Source organism: Alexandromys fortis, unplaced genomic scaffold (assembly GCF_014885135.2).
Source record: "Alexandromys fortis isolate MF-2015 unplaced genomic scaffold, M_Fortis_MF-2015_v1.1 scaffold_19, whole genome shotgun sequence".
In the NCBI taxonomy this organism is placed as follows: domain Eukaryota; kingdom Metazoa; phylum Chordata; class Mammalia; order Rodentia; family Cricetidae; genus Alexandromys; species Alexandromys fortis.
In genome coordinates, this window is record NW_026067890.1 from 18051925 (window position 1) to 18075386 (window position 23462).

Sequence of the window (23462 nt, forward strand, 5' to 3'; positions counted from 1 at the left end):
AGTTTGGTCATCACGTAGAAACAAGTCTGATTTGTGCACTCTTGTGTTGCACTCAAAATAGATCATAATTTGTATCCAAGCAGTGGCACCATTTACTATAAACTGAAATAGAGCATAAAACATAGGACTTGTCTGTTCTCCCATAAAACACATCCAGGTTTCTTATTTATTTGTGTGGAATACAGACTTTGGGTAAGATCACAAGCCAGACATGAAACTCTTAGCTATGTTTGCTGGTAAGTGAACAAAGCATTTTAGACCAGCAGCTACCTTTCCTGCATCAGGGGGTAGGGGGGCTTCTGAGGTCAGCTTTTATTTTCAATGGTGATACTGGTGACTTCTGCATTTAGTGCATCTAGTTGCAGCTCCTTGCAAGATTCAGATAGAGTGGTCCCTCTTCCAATATGGTTGCAGATATTATGCTGTCCCATAAGCAAGGCTGGAAGCCAGCAGTGAATCCTGAGACCATGTTGGTGAAAGGTCTAATGATTAACTCCCACAACACTCTACCTTTTGAAGTTCTAACCCTTATACTTCTGACCGTTTTCTGCTCGGCTACATCCTCATTAATCACATCCAGCACACTGTGCCCTTTGAATCCTACCTGCTGCCCATCATTATCCTTGATTTCTAGAGCCCGCCTTCAAGTTCTCAGTACCCCAGTACCTGAATCCACACAGCTTGTCCAGAATAATCCTCTCCGCGTTCACCCCTACCACGACAGTTCTCATTGCCTTACACTTTCCCAAATGGAATCCAGTTTCATGATAGACTGCCTGGTCTCAGACTTGCTAGGTTCAATACGCTACAGTATGAACAAGCAAATGTCAGACTGGTTTCCCACAATTCATCATTTTGCTGTTCTCTCTGCCTTGAACCACTTTGTCAATAAGAGAGGTATAAGGATGATTAACTCCTTTATTGGGCTCCATTAATAGCTTACACTTAATAGATAATAAACATCAAATATAAAGGTACGAGCCTTTGTACTGATAAGCATGACTATCAAGTAGGCATTTTTGCTATTATTTAAAGATAACTACAAAATCACATGTCTGGAAACAGAAATAAAATAGGGAACCTCTTAATCCCTCGACACTCTCTGCCTTTCGCAGATTCTTAGTATTAGGCTTCAGACTAGCAGTCGTCCAGAGATATTAATGGAGAGCTTACATTTTTATTTTCCCATCAGATAATTAAGATTCATATGCATATGGCTGAGTTATAAGACTACCCTAATGAATACTATTCCAAGATCCTTGCAATGCCTTCCCAGTTTAATACAAGTCAACTCAACTAACTTTCTCCCCGTGCATTCGATCCATACATTCTCTAGGAACTCTGCTCCCTGCACACATATGGCTCCAGGGAACACCAAAGAAACAATAACAACTAGAACCACAGCATGGTTCCCTAAGTACCATTATGACTTTTCTCACATTAGAGTTTTAGACGTCAAGGTTTGGGGTAGGGATTTTATTTGCTTTTGTTCAAATAATTAATAAGTGTCAAAATCTCTAAAAGTCATATGGGTCCAATGATGGTGTACGGCTTAGCATGTAAAAGCATTTGTTGCCATGCCTGGAAACTTGAGTTCAAGTTCTAGAAGCATTGTTATGGAAAAAGAGACATGACTCCAAGTCATCCTTTGACCTACACATGCATGTTATAGAACATGTACTATTGTATGTCACAAACATTTATACACATGCATGCACACAAAAATGTAACAATTTTAAATGGTGGTAAATTATCATGAACCCTAAGATCTACATATTTTGTTTGTTTATACTATCTATAAACAAACATTGCTCATGGTTTTGTAAGAGACACAAACCACATGCTTCAACGTATAGACCTCAAAATTTATCAGTTTTCTCCATGAGTTTTACTTCAGATCTTTTGAAAAGATCTAGACTATGAATCCACTTTAAGATACATAACACACACACACTTAGGTTGGATTGAGAAGACCAAACCTCACAGCTTTGAATCTATACATTCTAGTTATAAATAAGGATGGAAAGTATAAAATTCTTAGTCTCAGGAACTAAATCTTAAAGTATGTCCTCAATCACTGTATCATCCTTCAAAATTATGCTCATCCCATTGAGACTAAATCTTATCTTTTTAGCCACAAGAACAGTTAGCAGTATACTTTGATTAATCCAGCATTCAGAGTAAGAAACCAATAAGGGATTTATTATGTACTTCAATTATCAATAGGTATCACTCTCATTTTATAAATGAAATATTTTACTAGCCAATTCCCTAAAGTGTTACGGCTGACTCTACCATGCACTTCATGAAATCATCAGAGCTGGTATACCTTATACTCGCAGGGCCTATTAGGTTCCCAGCATTCATGCAGGATTGCAGAGATGCCATCAAAAGAACTTCACTAGATCATAAAGGAAAATGATTTGTTATTATTCAATAAACCTCTGCAAGACTTCTGTTCTTCTCAGCTCTTCTGCTGAAGAATCTGTATAATGAAAGTCTACTTAGGGGACTCTTTAGTAGCCAGGTCACATGGATCTTATCAGCACAGAAATTGTCTTCAGTCCTGTTTTTGCTACATTTACCCGAGTCTTCTTACCACCCTCCAACACAAAAACCATTCAGGTTGACAGAGTTCAGGTAAATAGGAGCTTGTGTTCCTCTCTCTCGCTCTCGCTCTCTTACTCCACTAATTGAATTGCTTGGAGTTCTACATCTAGGCATGGCCTTGTGAGATTTCCTCCATCCGTGTTAACTTGTCAACTGGTACTGTCATTGTTATAACTGCATTATTGAGATTTTATGTGTGTAACTTTTCTGTCATATATAGAAGATACTGTCTCTCAGACACCCTTGTCCTCTGGCACTTAGAATCTTTTGACCCCTCTTCCAAGATGTTTTCTGAGACTTAGGTATAAGGGTTCCATTGTAGATGTATTAATTGGAGTTGGGTACCCCATGGTCTGTTATTCTCTACATGTAGACTAGCCCTGGCAATTTTTCATAGCAACTTCCCCCAATGTAACCTATGTGATTATGTCACTGATCCTGTTGTGATCCAAGCATCCAGCCTCTTGGATGCTCCTGATACCTGCCACAGTTCCAAGACAGTGGGGCTTGGGTGGTAGTGGTGTTTCTGGATTTTTTTTTCCAGTCTGTAAGTCATGTCAGTGGCTGAAAGTTTTTTTTTTTATTAGTTAGCCTGTGGCCCAACTCTCAGCTTCTCTTTTTGATCTTTCAGAGCTTTGCATATCTCTGGTTTTATGTCTACTATTCCATCCCTTTCCCCGCCAGGTGATGGGTTCATTACTTGGTTATATATTCACTTGCAACTATAAGGTGGTATGATTAATCTAGAAACTGATGTTACAATCTCTGTAGCTTTGTACCATGAAGCGATTACGATCAAAATTCACAGTAAGAAATTTAAAATCAAATTAACACATTGGTCTCAGCAAAGACACAGAACCCACAAGGAATCATATAAAGTTAATTAAGAACCGTCTCTAGTTGGCAAGTAAGGGACACAAAGCGCTTCAGTTTCCTCGTTTGTTAAGAAGATATAAGTAGAGGATTGTTACCATAAAGCAGTAAAGACCCAAAATAGGACTGTGCTTTCTTTTGTGTTCCCAGGACCTGGCACCAGGAGAGCTGATGGGGTAGAGTATTTCAAGTCTGTCATGTTACTGGTACAGCAATGGCTAGTGCCTCTGTTAAAGTCTAAAGGCGGAAGTCAGTGCTTCTAATCAAAGCAAAGGCAGGCATTTTGATCTTTTCGGGTTCCTGGTTGATAGATGAGGTTATCCTAGATCAGTCAAGGCAACCCTATGAAGGTACCTCCTACAGCAGCACCTCCAGTGAAGAGTGAGCAAGTATCTGGACACCAGTGGTCAAGTCAGGTATGCTCCGAAAATCAATGCTGCATTAACAGTACTTGTTTCCTGCCTCTATGCTGCTGCTTCTTCTTCCTCCTTCCCCTTCCTCTTCCTTTCTTCCTTCTCCTCCTCCTTCCATTTACTTCTCCTCCTCATTCATCCCCATGTCTTCTTCCTTTTCCTCCTCTTTTTTCCTTTTCCTATTCATTTTTTCTCCTCCTTCATGGTCCTTCTCCTCATCTATTCTTGTCTTCTTCCTCTTCCTTCAACATTTATTCTTCTCTCATATGTTACATCCAAAGGCAGTTTCTTTTCCCTCCACTTTTCCCAGTCCCCCTTCTTTCTCCCCCTCTCCAAGACCAACTTCTCTGGTGTGGGAGGTCCTTCTGTCTATGTGTTGCTTTTATTGGTTAATGAATAAAGAACTGCTTTGAGCCCATGGCAAGGGCAGAACAGAACTAGGTGGGAAAAGCTAGGCTATATGCTGGGAGACAAAGAGTAGAGTCAGGAGAAGCCATGGAGCTGCTGGAGATGGATGCTGGGAACTTTACCTGGTAAGCCACAGCCACGTGGCAATACACAGATTAATAGAAATGGGTTAAATTAGTATGTAAGAGTTAACCAATAAGAAGCTAAAGCTAATGGGCCAAGCAGTGATTTAATTAATATAGTTTCTGTGTGATTATTTCAGGTCTAAGCTAGCTGGGCAGCCTGGAACCAACAAGCGACCTCCTCCTATATTCCTCCTCCATTTCCCTTAAAAAATAAAGAGCAGGCCTCCCAGGGATGTCCACTGAACATGGCCTAAAAAGATACAATTAAGATTTGGCACAAACCCTCATATCACAGCTGGATGTGGATGTAGGAAGAAATGAGTCCCAAGCACAGGCAAGAGAGATACCCCCCTTTCTCTGATATTTGGGAGTCCCACAGAATACCAGACTATACCAGGCTATGTAACCATAAGGTATATGCAGAGGACCTAGTTCAGAGCCATACAGGATTCATGCTTCTCCTTTCAGTTTCTGTAAGCCCCTATGTGTCCTGCTTAGTTGATTCTTTGCCCTGTGCTCTCATGATGTCCTTGACCCCTCTTGGCTCCTTCAGTCCTTCTTTCTCTTCTTTTGTGGGGTTCTCCTGACTCTGTCTAGTGTTTGGCTGTGGGTCTCTGCATCTACTCCTGTCAATTACTAGAAGATGCTCCTCTGATGATTAGGCTAGGCTCTAGTCTATGAGTATAGCAGAATATCATTAAGGATCATTTCATTAATTTTTTTTCCAGTTGTGTTGGTTCTATCCCAGGGTCTCTGAGCACCCTGCCTCTGGTTCCTGGCCATCTAGGCAGTGTCAGATGTGTGCTCCCTCTTGTGGCTGGGCCCATAATGTGGAGCAGTCATGAGTTGTTCACTTCCACAAGTCTGTACCATCATTCCTGCAGCACATTTTGCTGCAGGCAGGACAGACTGTACATAGGTTGACAATTTTATGGCTAGGTAGATGTCCCAGTCTCACTGCTAGAAGCCTTGCCAATATACTTTTAATACTCAGTGAAACTATAGTAATGCACCAGGCCATGAATAGTGTTAAAGATGTGTGTAGAAAATTAAGCATACAAGAATCATTACTTGATTTAATTTAACCTACAAAATCTAAAATGGTGGGTATTTTTCTTCCCATAATCTAGGCAAATGTTCTTTTAATGAGTTAGATTTGCATTTAGTTTTCTGTGTTTCTGTTTATAGGGACAGGGTCTCAATATGTAGTTCAGGCTGGCTTTGCACTCTTTTTCTCATGTATCAGCATCATGAATACTGGAATAATTGGTGTGCACACAGTCAAGGCTTCTTTTTCTATAGTCTTAGAGATACTGCATAGAATATAGGAAAACCTGAACTTAGATTGAATTCTTCAATATATTTGGCAATAATTTCATATGGAAATGTCACTTACCAGATAATTAGTGGGATAGTCAATAGTGTTCTATGCCTTCCTGAACAGCATTTGAGCAGCTATAGCATTTGGCACTTTCTAAAATGTGCTTGTTTATTTTTTAGTTATTTCCCTATACCCAAGTAGCATATACGTACCAGGAAAGGCCACCAACACCAGCTAAATGTTAAATGGAATTTCAGGATACCTTGATAATGGGAACTTAAGATGATTTTTTAAAAGTTAAAGACTTCATGTAATAAATTAAAGATAGACAAAAATAAAATATTTATCCCTGTCTGAAGGAATGTTCTAGCTTAATCTATTTGAGAAAAAAATTGTGGTAAATTATTTTATATCTTAATTTGAGGAGGTAGACTAAATAGGAAAGGAAAAACACAATATTTACAAGTCAAATAGGTGACCTTTCAACTAGAAAAAAACCTAACTGTGAGCATAATTCACTCAGAAAGCAAATAAATTATCGAAAGTTTTTGCAAGGAAGTTGAAGATGCTAGGGCTTGATATAATCCAAAGAGACTTTTGTGTATGATTTGACTCTTAAAGCAATCTGATACTACTTCAAGCAGATTTCATATGGAAATAAAAACGCTGCGTTTTGTGTGTATGTGTGCGTGGGTGTTTTTAATTAATCTCTCTGCTTAATTCCTATCATATGGAATTTAGCAGAACTACTAAAGAGACATTTCAAAATGTTTGTGAGAAATATTGATGATTCTGGCATCCTCTTTAGTGGCATTCAGTAGATGTAAGTTTGGAATATGAAGGAAAGAACACACAAGAAGATTAGAGGTTCAGAATGGACATGTCCAAGAGGGTCTCGTTACTATGGTTGAATCACCCTGGCTCCCTTCATGCCAGGCCAAAACCCATTCCCTTTATCTTTGATGTGTTCACGATAAGTAAGTAGGTTCTTACATTTGGGGTAGTTATCTATCTTTGGAGGCATTTGATGGCTCCATTGTTCACTCACTTGCGAAGAGTGTAAACTCTTTGTTCCAGTGTAAACTAAGTACACATTCCTTAAATGCCAGTGAAAACATGGAATGAGGGGGTAATGCATAAACTTCTAACCTAGCCTCGCACGGAATAGGCTTTCAAGAAATGTCACCCTCCAAGTGCTTCACTCTCCCAGAGCGATTGAATTGTGCTGCAGGCTTGTTTAGCAATGTAGCCAATATGGCAGTAATGAACCAGATTGCTTAGATAATTGGCATTCTTGCCTCCAATTGCAAGATTGATGGATTCAATATAAGTCTATGCAGCCACCCATTCTTGTAATAGAGAGTTCTCATTAAGGAAATGGATTAATTGGCTTACTGATGTTTTACTGAGAGCCAGATTTGAATAAGTGGACTAGGCAGAACTGAGAAAAGAAAATTAAGCACTAATAATGGGAGAAATTTGCTTGTTTAGGCTGAAATCTCAACCACAGGCTCAAATCAAGAATCTCAGTTTGCTGTTTGTAAGTAGAAATAAACATTTAGGTCTAATAGATAAATCTCTCTCTCTCTCTCTCTCTCTCTCTCTCTCTCTCACACACACACACACACACACACATAGATAGATAGATAGATAGATAGATAGATAGATAGATAGATAATAGATGATAGATAGACAGACAGAGGCAGACAGACACACACTGGATGCTATCATTTCTTCTAAATTTTCATGGGGAATCTTAGAATTTTTAGAAATTTGTGTCTGAATAGAACCATAGTATACTATTGCTTCCACAAACAACTAATAATTCAAATCTGGGAAAAAGTTAATTAGAATTAGTATTTTCTTTCTTCTCCCATTTCCCCGATATTAGTAACATTGGTTTACTTGTTGATTTTGGTCACATGCATCCCATTTTAAGATCTTGGTATTTGCTACATAATTTCCTATCTGGAAGTCTTTTCCCCACATATATGCATGCACGGCTTTCTCCTTCAAAGCTTCAGGTTGTGTAAATACCGTTTCTCAAGGACTATGTCCCTCACTATCTATTTCAAAGTAATACCCATGCCAATTTTTATTTTTACATCCTATTCCATACATGGTGGAGGTCTTTTTTCATCCTGGCCTTAAATATTTGCTAATTTTCATCAGATCTACCAAATGAAATATTATTTCCCTGCTTTGTTTTTTTCAAGCTTGGTGCTGGATAGTTTTATGTCAGCTTGACACAAGCTAAGGTCATCTGAGAAGAGGGAACCTCATTTAAGAAAATGTCTGTAGGCAGATCTGTAAGGCATTTTCTTAATGAGTTATTGATGGAAGAGGGCCCAGCCTATTGAGAGGGGTGCCACCCATGGCATGTGGTCCTGGATTCTATAAGAAAGCAGGCTGGGCAAGCCATGGAGACCAAACTAACAAGCACTTCTCTCCTTGGCCTCTGCATTAACCTCCATGTCTCCAGGTTCCTGCACTGAATGAGGTCCTATTCTTACTGCCTTTGACGATAAACTACTATACGGAACTAATATATGAAGTGAAATAAACCCTTTCCTCCCAACTTGCTTTTTGGTCATGATGCTTCAGCACAGAAATGGAAACGCTAAGCTATCCTTCCATTAGGCTGACGTTTTGGTCTGGTTTGAATTTCAAGTGTGCTTGGGACCTAATAATTACTCAACAATGTTACTTGAATAAGTCACTAAATTGACCTTTTCAGGTAAATTAGGGAGACTCTTGGTTTGGGGGCTAAAGTAAAAGCTAATTTATGTAAAAGAATCCTAAGTTTTAACCTTCATCGGAACCACCTTTTTTCCATTTATATAATAATTTATACAATATTTTTAGGGGCACAGTAAGTCAATCATAATATTTACTATCTTACATCCAAATGTACCACAAAGAAGGCATTGCTGCATAAAAAGAAGATGAGAATCATATTATCCCAGCTCTGGGCTATGCCATTTTGATAGTATTCTTTTCATTTTAATATAAAAGTCTATGTTTCTAACATGAAGTCAGACCTTGGAGAAATCTTTATATAAATTTAAAGTAGAAACCCTACTACAGTATTGATATAAAAGTACATATGAAGTTTACATTAGACTATAGTAGATACATATTTCTGCCTTCTCACATCAAATATAGCCAAAATAAGCCCAATTAATTGAAAACTTCCAATAATCAAACTTTTCCAATAAAAGGTGAATACTCGGTCATTGCCTGCCTCTCTCTGAAAGGCTAAAAGCACTGTGTTTCATCATGTCAATTCTCTAACCCTCTGTTATCAATACTGACTGCTTTAATTACTCTTAGTGATTTCTTTTACATTCTGAAATTACATCTCCTTTACATAGCACCCCCAGATCCTGAGCTAACTGATACAAAGAAGCCAGAAAAGAAAGGAGAACGGCAGATTAGTTAGTTCATTAGAAATTAGAAATCCGAGACCTAGCAAAGGGAAGAGCTACATGGGGGTTTAGTGGTCATGTAGCCACCATTCACAGGAATGGAACTCTTGGGATGATGCTGGCATCTGAAGCAACTATGTCAAAGATAAGAAAATGCCTATGTAGAATTAGATACTGTTTCAACCTTGACAAATTATTTAACAATGTGTTAATGATCTGTACTGGATAAGAATTGGAAGAACATGGATTTGATTTCTCACTGTGAATGGTCCTGTTTCCTGTGCTATTCAATTAATTTGAATATAGCCAGCGTGGAAATCATTACCCACCGAGCCAATAGGTAATCAAAATCATATTGTTGCTTGTCCTCTGATCCCATGGCTGCATTCCCAGCAGCGATGGCATTTGACACAATGAGCATTAAGAGCTGAGCTATTATATCTTTGATTTCACATTGGGCAGGGCCTGCCTGTGTCATTCAGCTGCTCTTTACCTCCTCCGGCAAGAGGAAAAGTGGGAAGTGGCTTAAACTATACACTGAGAGGATCTTTTTAGGGGGGGAAATAGTTTCCAAAAGGTGAGGCAAAATAAATATTCAAATAAGTATTGTAAGCTACATCTCATTTGGTAATGGCATCAGGACCTCTTTCCCAAAGCTAAGATTTCCTTTTGCTCAGGATAGTGAGATGCACAGTAGCAGCAGCCAACTGTCCCATCCTCTGTACAGATAAGAAGGGGAGAAAACATAGATACCACTAGCTTATTCTAGAAACTCTGAGAGATGTAAATAATTTTTTTCAATAGCTACACGGAGAAACCAATGGTTATGGCATCTATGAGTGGTTCTTACTGGGAATTACAGATGGGTTTTTGCTTGACTTTGTTAAACAATACCGACACTATTTCAGAGATTACTGTAAACTGTCTCACACACTGGGGTTAATAGGCACGAGAAATGTTTTTCCTAATGGCTTTTCTGATGATGCTCAACCCATAGACACACTTCTTAATTAGTTTCCTGCAGTTAATAAAACATTTGGGGAAATCACTATTACAGTTTCTCTGGTTTGAGTTCAACCATCTCTCATACATGTTTCATTAAGGATATAACTTGTGAAAAGATGTGTGAAAAAATAATTATAGCATTTTTTCAAAGCTGGCAAAGTAGACAAAGTCTACAAATATCTAAATTTTTAAATATCTACTATTATGGGGTGTTTAAGGTTGTTTGGACCCCACAGACAATTCTTGATATACCATCAAAATCTTGAAGTTAAATTTAATTTTTTTAAAAGAGGCATAACATCTTTCTTCTATGTTTTCTGGTAATAAAGTGAAGGCAATTGAAGAAGACACCCAATGTCAACCTCTGGTGTGCACACCAGTACACATGTAACTACACACATGTGAACATGCATACACACATGCCAGAGTTTTAAAAAAATCTAGATATTATGCCCAGTTAATTTATTGAAACATGATTAAGTCTTCTAATAAGTGAGAGCAACAAGTTGTTAAATTGAACACTTGTCTTCTCAGCCATTGAGGAGTAAATATAGGCCAAGCACATGTCAGTGAGAAGGCAGCTGTTTTCCACTGTGAGCTTCCAGATACATATGATGGAAACACACACACACACACACACACAGAGAGAGAGAGAGAGAGAGAGAGATGAGATCAAAAGTGATGCTTTAATTTAAATGCATATAATACTATTGCATACTAAATTAAGTGGAGTCAACTATGTGAGCGCTCAGTTTCAGTGCTTAGAATGACCGAATAAAGAGTCAGGAAGAGCAACTGTCACAAGCCCAAGCACAAAGGCTCGCCACTGAGTAGGAAATTCTTTGCATCTGTCAGCTACTACTTTGCCCTAAGGCATCGACGAAGCACCTCCACACTTCTAGTCCAGGCATTTAGTGTGAAGACAAGATCAGAGTCTATAACAGAATCAGACATAACAGAATCTTCCTCTCTCCCTTTCAGGCCATCCCCAAACACCTACCACCTATATATCTACATGCTGTGAACCCATGGAATACAGGCCAGGACTGCTAGCTAGCAAGAAGTCACAGGAGTCTCATGGCAGATGTGAGCAACGGGCTTACATTCAGAAGTCCTGTTGACAATACATGGAAATCCACTTTTCCTATTTCATATAATTCCTTAAAGGATCCTTACAATGTAGCGCTTTTTAATATTTACACCAAACAACATGAATGATCATCGTAGTCAAAGATATTTTCTGAAAGTTATTCCTAAAATAAGTGTCTGTTGCTTTCCCAGTTATTAACCGGCCTATATTAATGTTGTGTAACAGAGCATCTATTTTCCTTGTTTATTGAGACTTTAATGCTAGCATTTTGCTAAAGGCTTTCAGCTGATGGGGATTAATGGAGCGACAAATTATTCTGAGGATGTACTGCTGTTATTATTTTGTTTTAAACACAGCAATGTTCGCTGTGTACTTCATCTTAAATCTCAAATTTCTTTCCAGTTTGAGGCCAGCTTTCAGTTTTGCTTTCAATTTCTTGGTCTTTGTTATTTTCATTGTTTTAAGTTATGTACAGTGTTGCTATTTGCTACTTCAACTGTTGAGGATTTTCTTGAGAACTCCTAAGCAATCCTGTTGCAGGTTTAATCATCAAGCCTTTCACTCTTTGACCAACTTCCTAAGTTAATTTTCATTGTGAGAGACTAAAACATGGCTTACTGTTTAAGACCGTCTGTAATGTAGAGACATGCATGAATTTTAATTTCTTTTAATTTTCATACATGTCTATAATGAAGTATGATCACGTACTCCCCCACTTCCCTCCTCCAACTCTACCTTTATCTTCCTAGCAATTCCCACTCCTAACTTCATATTGTAATTTTTTTTCATAGCCAGCTAATGACGATTAGTGCTGCCAAGATGGGAATGGGCATGGGAGTCCACGGGGGACTGGGAAAGTCATCTAGAAGTAGCACTAATCTCAAAGAAATACAGGTGTTGGACAGCTGTGAAGGTTCACTGTGCTTTGTGAGCGTGACTGGGTGATGAAATGTTCAGAGCACTTTGGAGCTACAGTTTTACATGTGGCTTAAGGCATTTCTAGAAAGAATTATTTGAGGGGGAAATATCTATTCTGAGTGTGGAGTCACTATCTCGTGAGCTGGGGTTTCAGACTGAACGAGAAAGAGAGAAACGGGGTGGGGCACAGAAATTCTCCTTTCTTTCCTTCCCAGAGCACTGAGATGAGACTGAGCAATTGCTGCACACTCCTGCCACCATAGGGTCACCCACTGCCATGACCACTGCCTCAGGACAGACTGATGTCCTTATACTGTGACACAACATCAGTGCCTCCACCTAAGATGCTTCCTGTTAGGGGTTTCATCACAGTGACAATCCGGTAACTTTATTAAAGCCCCAATGCTACTTACAATGAAAATGTGTGTCTGCAAAGTAAGTACAAATGTTGAATTCTCACAGGAAAAAGTAATGAAATGGAAAACTATGATGTAAGAATGTCTCTTGCTCCTCCTTCTCTGCCTCTACATAGCTGACACCAAGATAAGGACATGTCTGGTTTATGAATTTTTGGTTATATTATTCTATAATAGTAATTGGCTTCTTTTCCCCTCACAGATTATGGCCCAACAAACTTAATATAATCCATGTAAGTCCCTAAAATCAATCATGTCTACTGATGAAGGATTATGAATAGAATAAATCAGCCAACTGGCAAAAGCCAGAATATGTTTGTAGTGAAAAGTAGTTTTTTTTTTTAATTTTATTTTGTAAAGCAAATGCTCCATTGATGGAATGTAAGCTTCAGGCTTGAACAGTGTGCACTTCAAAATCTTTGGGCTAGTTTAAGAATGTGTGTGAATATATGTGGTAGATTAGAATTTGACTCTACACTACAGTTATATAAATATTTAAGAAGCATATTTCAGTTACATACGATGATATAAAATTTTTGCTACTTAGTTTAAACATACACTTAATGACTCCGCTAACATAACTTGGAATAGATAGTATTAATAGGGGTTATCATGCATAGATTCACCAAGGAGCTGTGGCTCTTAGATTTGTTCACGCCAAATTGATAACTAGAGAAAAATAATTTATGTGACCTGTAAATCATAAGAAACACTTTCCGCAAGTGTCACCACATCTTGTTTATATTTCCAGTTACTTAACCACACATTTGCAAGAGGAAATTTGATTGCTTGAAAATTATAGCTTAAGTCAGCCAGTCATTAAAATGCATTTACAAGTCTTCCATCTCCAAGCACAGCTACCGCCGCATGCTCAGTCATGGGAGGATGATCAGAGATTGCTATCAGTCTAATGTAGAATGACAAAATGTTCTAGAAACACTTTGGCAAAGGGGTAGCTTGCAAATAGCATAGAAAAGTCACTTCACAATTTTCCTGCAACAGGGATTAAGCTGAACCCTACAAAGTTAGTAATAAGCTAATACCAGAATAAACAGTCCCTTAGAGACCACGAGAGCAAACTCTTCAAGCCAGTGATACACTTACAGAAGCAGAGGCATAGATACCAAGAGCATGTAAGAAGAAAACAGTTTCCTGTATCTGGCAGTCTTTATGTTGTAGCCCTATAGAGTCTTTCATAATGACAGTCATCAGGATGTTCTACAACGCTATCGAGCAGGAACATGCAGTTCTCACGGGGAAATATCACTCTTGAAAGTTGGTGATTATCTTTGAAAGTAACTACATTGATGACGGTTAAACCAAAGTTCACCAGAGACTGAATGTTAAAAAATAGCATTTAGAAACCTTGAGAACCAGAAAGAACCAGACAATGACATTACAGATAATGTCAGGCTGATACGATGGACTTACCTGAGATGCACATCATATCCTCTGATCAAGGACCTCATATAGAAGACACGGTAAAATGAACCCACTCATCAGCACGTGTGATGGTCACTACCTACAGTGCACTCAGATACAGGCCTCAGACTGAAAAGCTGTGCTTTATTAACACGCTCTGTGTTTATTTTAAACATATGCAGATACATTCTATTGATACTCCAGAGAAGGGATGGCATTCACAAGTTCCTGATAAATATTTTGACACTCCTGGTAAGTGATTCATTGATTACCATTTTATTCTCTGGGAACTACAAATGGTCACTATTTCTGTAACTCTAATATTTGATTAATTAGCTGTGATAATCAGCTGAGGGATAAAATAACCACAATCCATTTATAGTATTGTATCTTTCTACATTCGCTGCTTATTGGCAATATAATAATTTTAGTTGTGAGAACCCAAAGAGAAATGTTTGAGATATTCTCTGCCATAATCATTGTTACATTCAACCTTACCCAGTGCTTTCTTAAGAATAATTCATTTTCTGAAGCAAAATATGCACTTCTTTTGTTACAGAGCAGTGGCTCTTCTCAACTGGATTATGAGAACACAGTGTGCATACTTTGTTTACTGAGATGATATCATTCCTTTCTAATCTTTCTTTTGTTGCCTTCTCATTAAACTATAATCTATCTAGAGTGTTCTGAAATTTGGGGTTTCAACAGAAACAATAAGAGACTGAGTCTCAACAGGGAGAGAAAAATGAATCACTCAAGAGAAACAAGTTCAAGCAATGTAAATTAATTTGTTATTGAGCAGCCTTTCTGAATGACTGCCAAAATGTTTTCCTCTAATCCAGCGCTTACTGATCTGTTTGCTTGTACCTAATAATATCTTACCTAGATTCTTAAGCAAAGAAATGAAGGTAAATAGTTTCATTGTCTTTTGGCTGTCTCTTCTCCAATACTGAATAGGTTTCCTAGATGCCAGAGGGACAAATGGGTGGGGTGAGACTTCTGTAAGTAATTGGAGAGGTTCAAAGATCTTATGAAATGTTCTGAAGATAGTGGACAACTTTGAAGCAACAGATGCTTTTGTCTGATACTGTGTTCCTAGCTGTGGGAGGGCAAAGTTTTCAAACGAGCAACATATTCATGTTTATATTACGTGTACACATAAAGAAAAAGCTGCAGCTATATAATGAGAGGGAAAGACTTACCATAACATCTTCCAAGATTTTCTTGAGTTCTTCATGGCCATGCCTCTCAGCAAGATGCAGCGTGTCTGAACCATCCATGTTCTTCATCCTGGCTGCCCAGATTGCCCCTGGACACTGAAGCAGATGAAGAGCCAGATTCTTTAAGCCAAACGTGGCTGCACAGTGGAGAAGTGTTGGGAGTTCTCTGGCCTGAGTATCTGGAGACCCACGAAATAAAAGGTTGAATAGATTATATTTGCACTGCCATAAAATAGCCCAATACAACCTCGTCTTGAGAATCACACCCAGAAAGCTGAGCAGAACTTCAGGAAGTGTAAGAAAACCCTGACTGTCATTGCAATGGAGACACTCCTTCCTGTTTTCTTAAAATAAACACAAACGACTATTATCACTAGCATAATGCACCAGCAGGTTTGAAATTACTTCAAGTGTTTTACTGTTCACATTTCAAAAACTGTACTTGGCCTTTCTTGTATGATATGCAATGGGTCAAAGTTTGCAAATATTTTATAAGGTAAGATTTTTATTGGCAAACATTGACATGATTTAAGGTCTCTACCGACTTTCAATAAAAATAATGTATTCTCTTGAAAACACGCAATTCATAAGTTTTATTTATTTGCAATGACTTTCATTATAGGCAATTTTCTACAGTGATCAAAACAGGTCAAACTTAACAATACAGATATCAACCTGGTAATTTAAATTCTCACATGCCATGGTTACTTCATTCTTTGTTACATTAGAAAATATAATATTCAAGTGCCATCTCTTGCCAACGCATGCCCTGTCGTGGTTCCTGCAGCCTGTCACTCTGGCAGGCTAAGTCCCTCATAATTCAGTTTCAATGTTTTATTAATTATTTACTAATTACAGGAATATATACATCCTTTAACATCAACAACTTATCTTGGTATCCTCAAGTTAGTATATTATGTTAAAAACAACAAATAACTTACTTGGGAATCTATTTCTACACAGTGGAAGGAGGGGCCAGCACTGTCTAGTGGCTCCTCCCTGTATCTTGAGTATCCAATGTCAAAGAATTCAAACTGACCAGATGATATACCCATGACTCTATTATATTACTACTATGTGCCTTTCCTTGATCATCATTGTCCTGGTTAGTTTTATGTCAACTTGACACAAGCCAGAATCATCAGAGGAGAGGGAGCCTCAATTCAGAAAATGCTTCTATAAGATCAGTTTGTAGGCATGTCTCTGGGGGCATTTTCTCTTCTTTGTTTTCTCCTTTCTAAAAGTCAAAGCATATTTATTGAGTATCTGCTTTGTCTGGACCCATCTCCCTAGCTATGTAAGGAATAGGAGGCCTACAATAATGCTTTCTAGGAAGTAGTTTACTAGGCAGTGAGCTAAGACAAAATCACCATAGAAACTCTGGAGAGGCCATAAATAACTTGCCTGTCACAGGCTTTAACAAAACAGGAATAATCCTTGTAAATAGTTGCCAAGGTTATAGTCAAAAATATTTTTTTCACTGGTAGTTATCTTGGGTGGGAAGAGGCAGAAATGAAAAGTATCAGAATATAGGATGGATAAATCTAGAACCTATATGTAATTTGAGAACTACAGTGAATGTGAATCAAGATTTTTTTCATTAGCCAGTTGGTGGTGATGTACACCTTTAATCCCAGTATTTGAGAGGGAGAGACAGGAAGTTTAAGGCCAATCTGGTCTATGGAACAAGTGCCAGGCTAGCCAAGCTACACAGAGAAGCCTTGTCTTGGGAAGAAAACAAAAAGATTTTTTGCTGATATTTTAAGTGCCTCTGACATTAACAAAATGACAGCCAGGGACATTTCCTTAATTATTGATTGATGTGGGAGGGCCCATGACATCGCTGGTAGGGCTATGTCTGGCCAGTGGTTCTGGCTTCTATAGGAAAGCAGGCTGAGCAAGCCATTCAGAGAAAGCCAGTAAGCAGCACACTTTTATGGCTTCTGCATCAGTTCTTGCCTCCAGGTTCCTGCCTTGTTTAATTTCTTGCTCTGATTTCCTTCAGATGAACAGTGATATGAAAGTGTAAGCCAAATCAAACCTGTCTTCCCCAAGTTGAAATAGTAACCCTAACTAAGACAGTCATCTTCAGGATTTAACTTTAGTTCATATGATCACTAAATATTTTTCCTTAAAGTTGTTTATATATGTATTGCCATTAAATTTTCTACAGAAGCATCATTTGTATTGTAAACTTAAATAATACAAGCGATGGAAGACAGACCCTCAGGCATTGAAGATACAATAAAGGAAATACACTCATTAGTCAAAGAAAATGTTAAACCTAGCAAAAGTTTAACACAAAATTTTCAGGAAATCTGGGACACCATGAATGGACCAAATCTAAAATAATAGGGATAGAAGAAGGAAAAGAAGTCCAACTCAAAGGCACATAAAATATACTCAACAAAACCATAGAAGAAAACTTTCCCAACCTAAAGAAGGATATGCCTATATAAATACAAGAAGCTTACAGAATAATAATAATCTCACCACATAATAATCAAAACGCTAAATATATAGAATAAAGAAAGAATATTAAGAGCTGCAAAGGAGCCGGGCGGTGGTGGTGCACTCCTTTAATCCCAGCACTCGGGAGGCAGAGGCAGGTGGATCCCTGTGAGTTCGAGGCCAGCCTGGTCTACAAGAGCTAGTTCCAGGACAAGAACCAAAAGCTACAGAGAAACTCTGTCTCAAAAATCAATAAAATAAAAAAAATAAAGAGCTGCAAAGGAAAAATTCTGTGGGAACTTTTTAAGCCAAAAGCCTTTAAGATACTAGACTTATTTGGGCATGGCCTCATGTACTATATATACAGATATAGAAGTGGCCCCTTGGCTGCTAGATTCGGTTCCTGTTCCCCACTCATGCAGAGGACTGCTGATCTGTGAGTCTACCCCTAAACAAAGAAACCTTTTAATGTACTCCATTATGGGCTAGTGTGGGACTATTTTATTACAATCCACAACAGAAGAAGGCCAAGTAACGTATAAAGTCAGATCTATCAAAATTACACTAGACTTCTCAATGGAAACAATGAAAGCCAGAAGGTTCTATTCAAGCATTATGCAGGCATTAAGAGACCACAGATGCCAGCCAAGACAAGAGGAAATTTCAGTTCTGAACTTCTATGCCATAAATACAAGGCCACCCTCATATGTAAAAGTAACATTGCTAAAGCTTAAATCACATAGTAAGCCTCACTCACTAATAGTGGGAGACCTCAATACCCCACTGTCACTACTAGACAAAAACTTAATAGAGAAATAAGGAGCTAACAGATGCTATGACTCAAATGAACTTAACAGACGTCCATAGAACATTCCATACAAGCATAAAAGAATATATCTTCTTCTCAGCACCTTACGGAACTTTCTCAAAAATTGACTATATATTTAGTAACGTAGCAACAACAATGAAACTTGAGTTTTGAATTGCTTGTTCTTGTTTGGGGGTGGGCAACATTCAGACATAAGCTATACATCCTAATCAGGGGAGGGGTTCAATTAGCCTTTGTTCTTAGTTATTTCCCTTAAACTAACAAAATTTGGTAAATGAATAATTTATATAATGTTCTTAAGTAAAAATAATAGATTTTTTTTCAAAAGACACAAAAACTTATTAAAGTTTGGCTAAATTTCAGTACATAACTGTTCCTATTCACAGCAATTTTCATTAAATTGTTATTTAGCTTTTTTTTTTAAAAAAAAAACAACAGGATCTCATGTAGTGCTGGAATTATACACATATCCTGCCATTCCCAGCAAGCTTTCATTTTATTAATCAAGATTTCTTGTATTAATTTTATTATCAAGGAATAAATAAAGCTACAATTTACAGTAAGATATGGCAAAATTGCTGGGACCCCCCCACACCTGAGCAATTATCATTTATTTTTATCTCTCTCAGCCAATGTTTGCCAAATAGAAATTTAAGACTAAGAGACTAGAACGTCTGAGGGAATCTTTTAAAGGGACATCTGATCAGACGTGTCTTTTACAAGTTCAAGAAAGCAGATGTGTTTTTGGGCAGCAAGGGAATTGACTCATGTAGTAAGCTTGTCTATGCTTAAACTAAGAGAATCCTAAAAATGATGGCCAAGAAGTTGATTGGCAGACTCAAACCGGAGCTTTTAAGAGCTTAACCTAGGTGAGTAGAGTGACAAAATGGAGCATGTCCAGCTATAAAATGTAAGAATTAATTTAACATTTGACAGAGAGAAGGGTATGGAGGCTGACAGTGCAGGACATGTAATCCATTTGTTCTCACAAATGACTCTCTTGGATATTAAACATTCACTCGCTCAGAGTGAGAGGCCAGGTGGCCACTTTGGGACAAACAGTGAGTCACATGAGAAAGTGATTAAAAGGCAGGTGATGCAGATTTTAATCCCAGCTCAGCCAGTAAATCTTTGGCTCTCCAAACAGTTCCTTCACCTTCCTGCTCCTCAGCTCTTTTATTTCTAAAAGTAGAAGGCTGGGGGTGAGGATTACAATTCTAATATTCTTCTGCTTTATGCCCCAGAGTCTCGGTGGCAGGGGAGTATTTTTCCCTGTGCTTTAAATACAAAGAAATAGGGAAAGGGGCTGGGGAGATGGCTCAGTTGGTAAGGGATTTGCCACACAGGCACGAGGACATGAGTGTGGCTCCCTAACATCTCTGGCACATGAAAAAAGTAAAACAGCAGCAGTAGCATCAGTAGCAGCAACAACCAAACACACAACTACACACACACACACACACACACACACACACACACACACAAAACCTGCTGCTGCCATCACTGCCACTAATGCTACCACCACAACAAAACAAAGTCAGGTGTGTCACTGCCTGTTTCTGCAATACAAGCATTGGTGACCTATAATGCAGGAGACCCTCTGGAACTTGCTGGCCAGTTTAGCCTAGCTGATGGGTAAGCTCCATCCACCATTAGATGTGTGTTCTCTCTCTCTCTCTCTCTCTCTCTCTCTCTCTCTCTCTCTCTCTCTCTCTCTCTCTCTCTCACACACACACACACACACACACACACACACTTTCTGTCTTGTCTGTCTCAACAATAAGGTAGCCTAAAAAAAACATGAACAATGACACCAGTTGATATACTGATATGTGATATGTACTGGGAAAAAAAAACCCTCACAGGTTCCCAGCCCTAAGTGAAGAACTCTGGGCAGTATATGACAACTGAGGAAGGGGAACAGTGAGAAGAACAGGTAGGTATGGTCATAGAGGATTGAAAATGAACAATGTATGAAATATTATAATTAAATGCCAGTCTGCACAATTAATAAATGCTAATAAATGAAAACAAAACAATAAAATATTATTTATAAAATTCCAACGTTGTGCCTGTAGTGTGTTTACTGCAAAGGAATAGAAAAAGAAAATAACCAGGAACAGCTGAAGCATGGAAGCAGATGGACCAGCTGAGATCACATGATTGGCCACTGAGGACCACGCCTTTCAGGGATATTGCTGTGCTTATTTTCCCATACATGGATCTCACAGAACTCCAAGTAATGTATAATGGGAAACAGTGAATAGATGGATGTGAAAGGCCGTAGTGCCTGAGCCCGTTAGCAAGGAGGGTTCAGTATTTATTTCAGGTCTTCTGTTGTCTGGAACCTGAGATATTCTTTAAACATATTAAATGAATTATATAATAAAATAAACAAGGTCCTGATGAAAGCTAGATAGTCATTAGCTTGCTAATAGTACCAGGAGGAATTTAACAAGGCTTTAAGGAGAAGTATCAAATATAATGCCAAGATTAAATAAAAGTATAAAATGAGAATTATTAGGAAACATTTAATGTTGGGTTATTCAGGAGAATTAATTATTAGAATATTTATCTTTGATATGTATGTATTTGTCTGTTGGCACCTAATAAATGTGTATGTCCTATATTGAGTATAGGCTAATGGCTCAGTGGGTAAAGAACTTGAAGCTCAATTATCTGGGCATGTGTTCAAATCTCCAGCAACACATAAGCCGGGTACAGAAAAGTGTGGCTGCAGAACTAGCATTCCTACAGTAAAGCAGAAGGCAGAGAAAAGACACCACTGGAATCTTGAGGGCCGGCTATCCTATTGGACGTAGTAATGAACAACATAGAGTCCTATATACAAGGTGGGAAATGAAAGTGATACCAAAGGATGTTCTGTGACACCTACAGAGACACCATGGAAGGTGTGAACTCTCATTTACAGGCATGCACGCACACACATGTACACATACTCACCACATACAAAAAGATTTTTACAGTATATTTCATATACTTATGTCCATTAAATATAAACATAGTTCATATATATTAATGTATTTTATACACAGACCTATGTATCATCTATCTCTATGTATCTATCTACCTACCTACCTATCTCTGTCTCTGTCACTATATCCATCTCTATATCTTCTCTCTACTGCTATGATCCTCAATACTCTGGAAGTACCCAACATAGTGTACATGCTCACCTGCCCTAATGTGGCTGAGGAAGCTAGGTTTTCTGTAATTCACTTGACATCTGGTATTCCAGCATCTCTTCTGTGATGTAGAGATAAAATAATACCACACAGGAGCATTGTAGGGAATTAAATTAACTTATGTAAGGTGTTTCACCTCGTGCTTGGCACAATTAAACACAAAACACAGATGCTAGCTATGGCTAGTAATAGTACATTTTTGCGGTTTTGTTTTCCTTTGCCTTAGCATTCCTTTCTCTTTCACCTGCGAGACAAAGGTGTTGCTTATTGAGTTTAGCTGAGCCAGTTTTCATTTTTGGTGGATGTATTTGTTTGGGCAAAATAATACAGTTCCTCTTTTCCTAAACTATCACCCACTTTGACAGTCAGCTAAGTGACATTTCTTCCCACCTCTGACAGGCAATTGTCTGCATCACACAGACTTGAGAAGAGCTGTGTAGAACATATAGACATTAAGAGACTGTGGCAGTGGGCTACTAAAAGTGGCGTGAAACTCCAGAGAGCTGAGAGCTCCAGAATCATTGCTGCAGTTGCACTGGCTGAGTGTGCCATCCTGGCCCCGTCCGCAGATTGTCACAGCTGTATTCAGCCTGTCTGATAAGGGACTAACCAGGTGTGCTCATGTATGAATCAGAACTAACGAAGCAGATGCCTAAAATGATCCTGACTCATTTTAGTGTTTCTCTTTGATATTCTCGGCTCTAGTATCTTGAATGCCAGTGAAAATTGCTGAAGACAACCCATTACACCAGTTTCCCAGTCCACAGTGATCCACACACTAGAGACTCACACATAAATCCTTCCTATGATTCCCATGTCTACAGTCTTAAAGTACAGGACTATCCCAAGTTTGTTTAAATGTTTCTTATCATTCTACTCTGCAGGATAATATTTTCCATTTGGAAAATTCTCAATTATAAAGGTCATTTTTTAAGTCAAAGGCAGATCATTACAACGTAAGAGAACACGAGCAGATTTTACTTCTTGTACACATCTACCCTATCTTTACCTATCCTCTACTTTGAGTAAAGCATAAAAATAAATGTCAAATGAGGAAGTTTGTTGTCTAGACAAGGGCAAAATGACTAAGATGGGCTTAGAACAGTGTTTTACTTATTTTAGAAAAGAGTCAGGGCACTGAACTTAGAATTTCCTAAAATACCTTTTTAAAAGCAGACTGGGTGAGAAAGTAATAAAATAAGAGTCTTCATTAATATAGCTTTTGCTTTTAAATAAACACAGATGTCTGTGGGGCACTGCATGACTTTTCATAAGAATGTCAGTGTTGACCACGTTTTCAGTTCCCCATGGGTACAGTTCTCACAATAGCCCAGTCTTCCATGTATCTAAGCTAGAATATATATAAACAAGCAACATATGTTTGTTTAACAATGAAGCATTTCAGCACTGAATTATAGACCTGCTCTGGAAACACACTCAGTTATCCCTACTTCACCAACACTCAGATATATCTATTGTCTTACTCAAGGCCATTGTGGTTTTCCCTTCATAGTCTTACGATGAATTTCTATATAAACAAGGGCATCCCAAACCTTATCAATTCAACATAAACACGAGACACAGATGAGGGTTCCTTGGGAGCAGGTATTTTGAAGCTGGCATTGAAATAGAACTTTAGTGGCTTAGTGGCAAGAAGGTAAGTTGTTTCTGTTGCTAACCACGATGTCCCAAAACAGTTTAGGAGGAAAGGGTTTATTTGAGCTTAC

At 38.3% G+C, this 23462-nt stretch overlaps 1 protein-coding gene across 1 annotated transcript in view; it reads right to left on the minus strand.

Moving 5' to 3' along the window:
- The window catches only part of Bank1 (B cell scaffold protein with ankyrin repeats 1), a 212615-nt gene that overhangs the window by 112421 nt on the left and 76732 nt on the right, over nucleotides 1-23462 (minus strand). The window contains exon 7 of the mRNA XM_050160095.1: nucleotides 15232-15428. Coding sequence (XP_050016052.1) covers nucleotides 15232-15428 — 197 coding nt within the window. The remainder of the gene's footprint in view (nucleotides 1-15231; nucleotides 15429-23462) is intronic.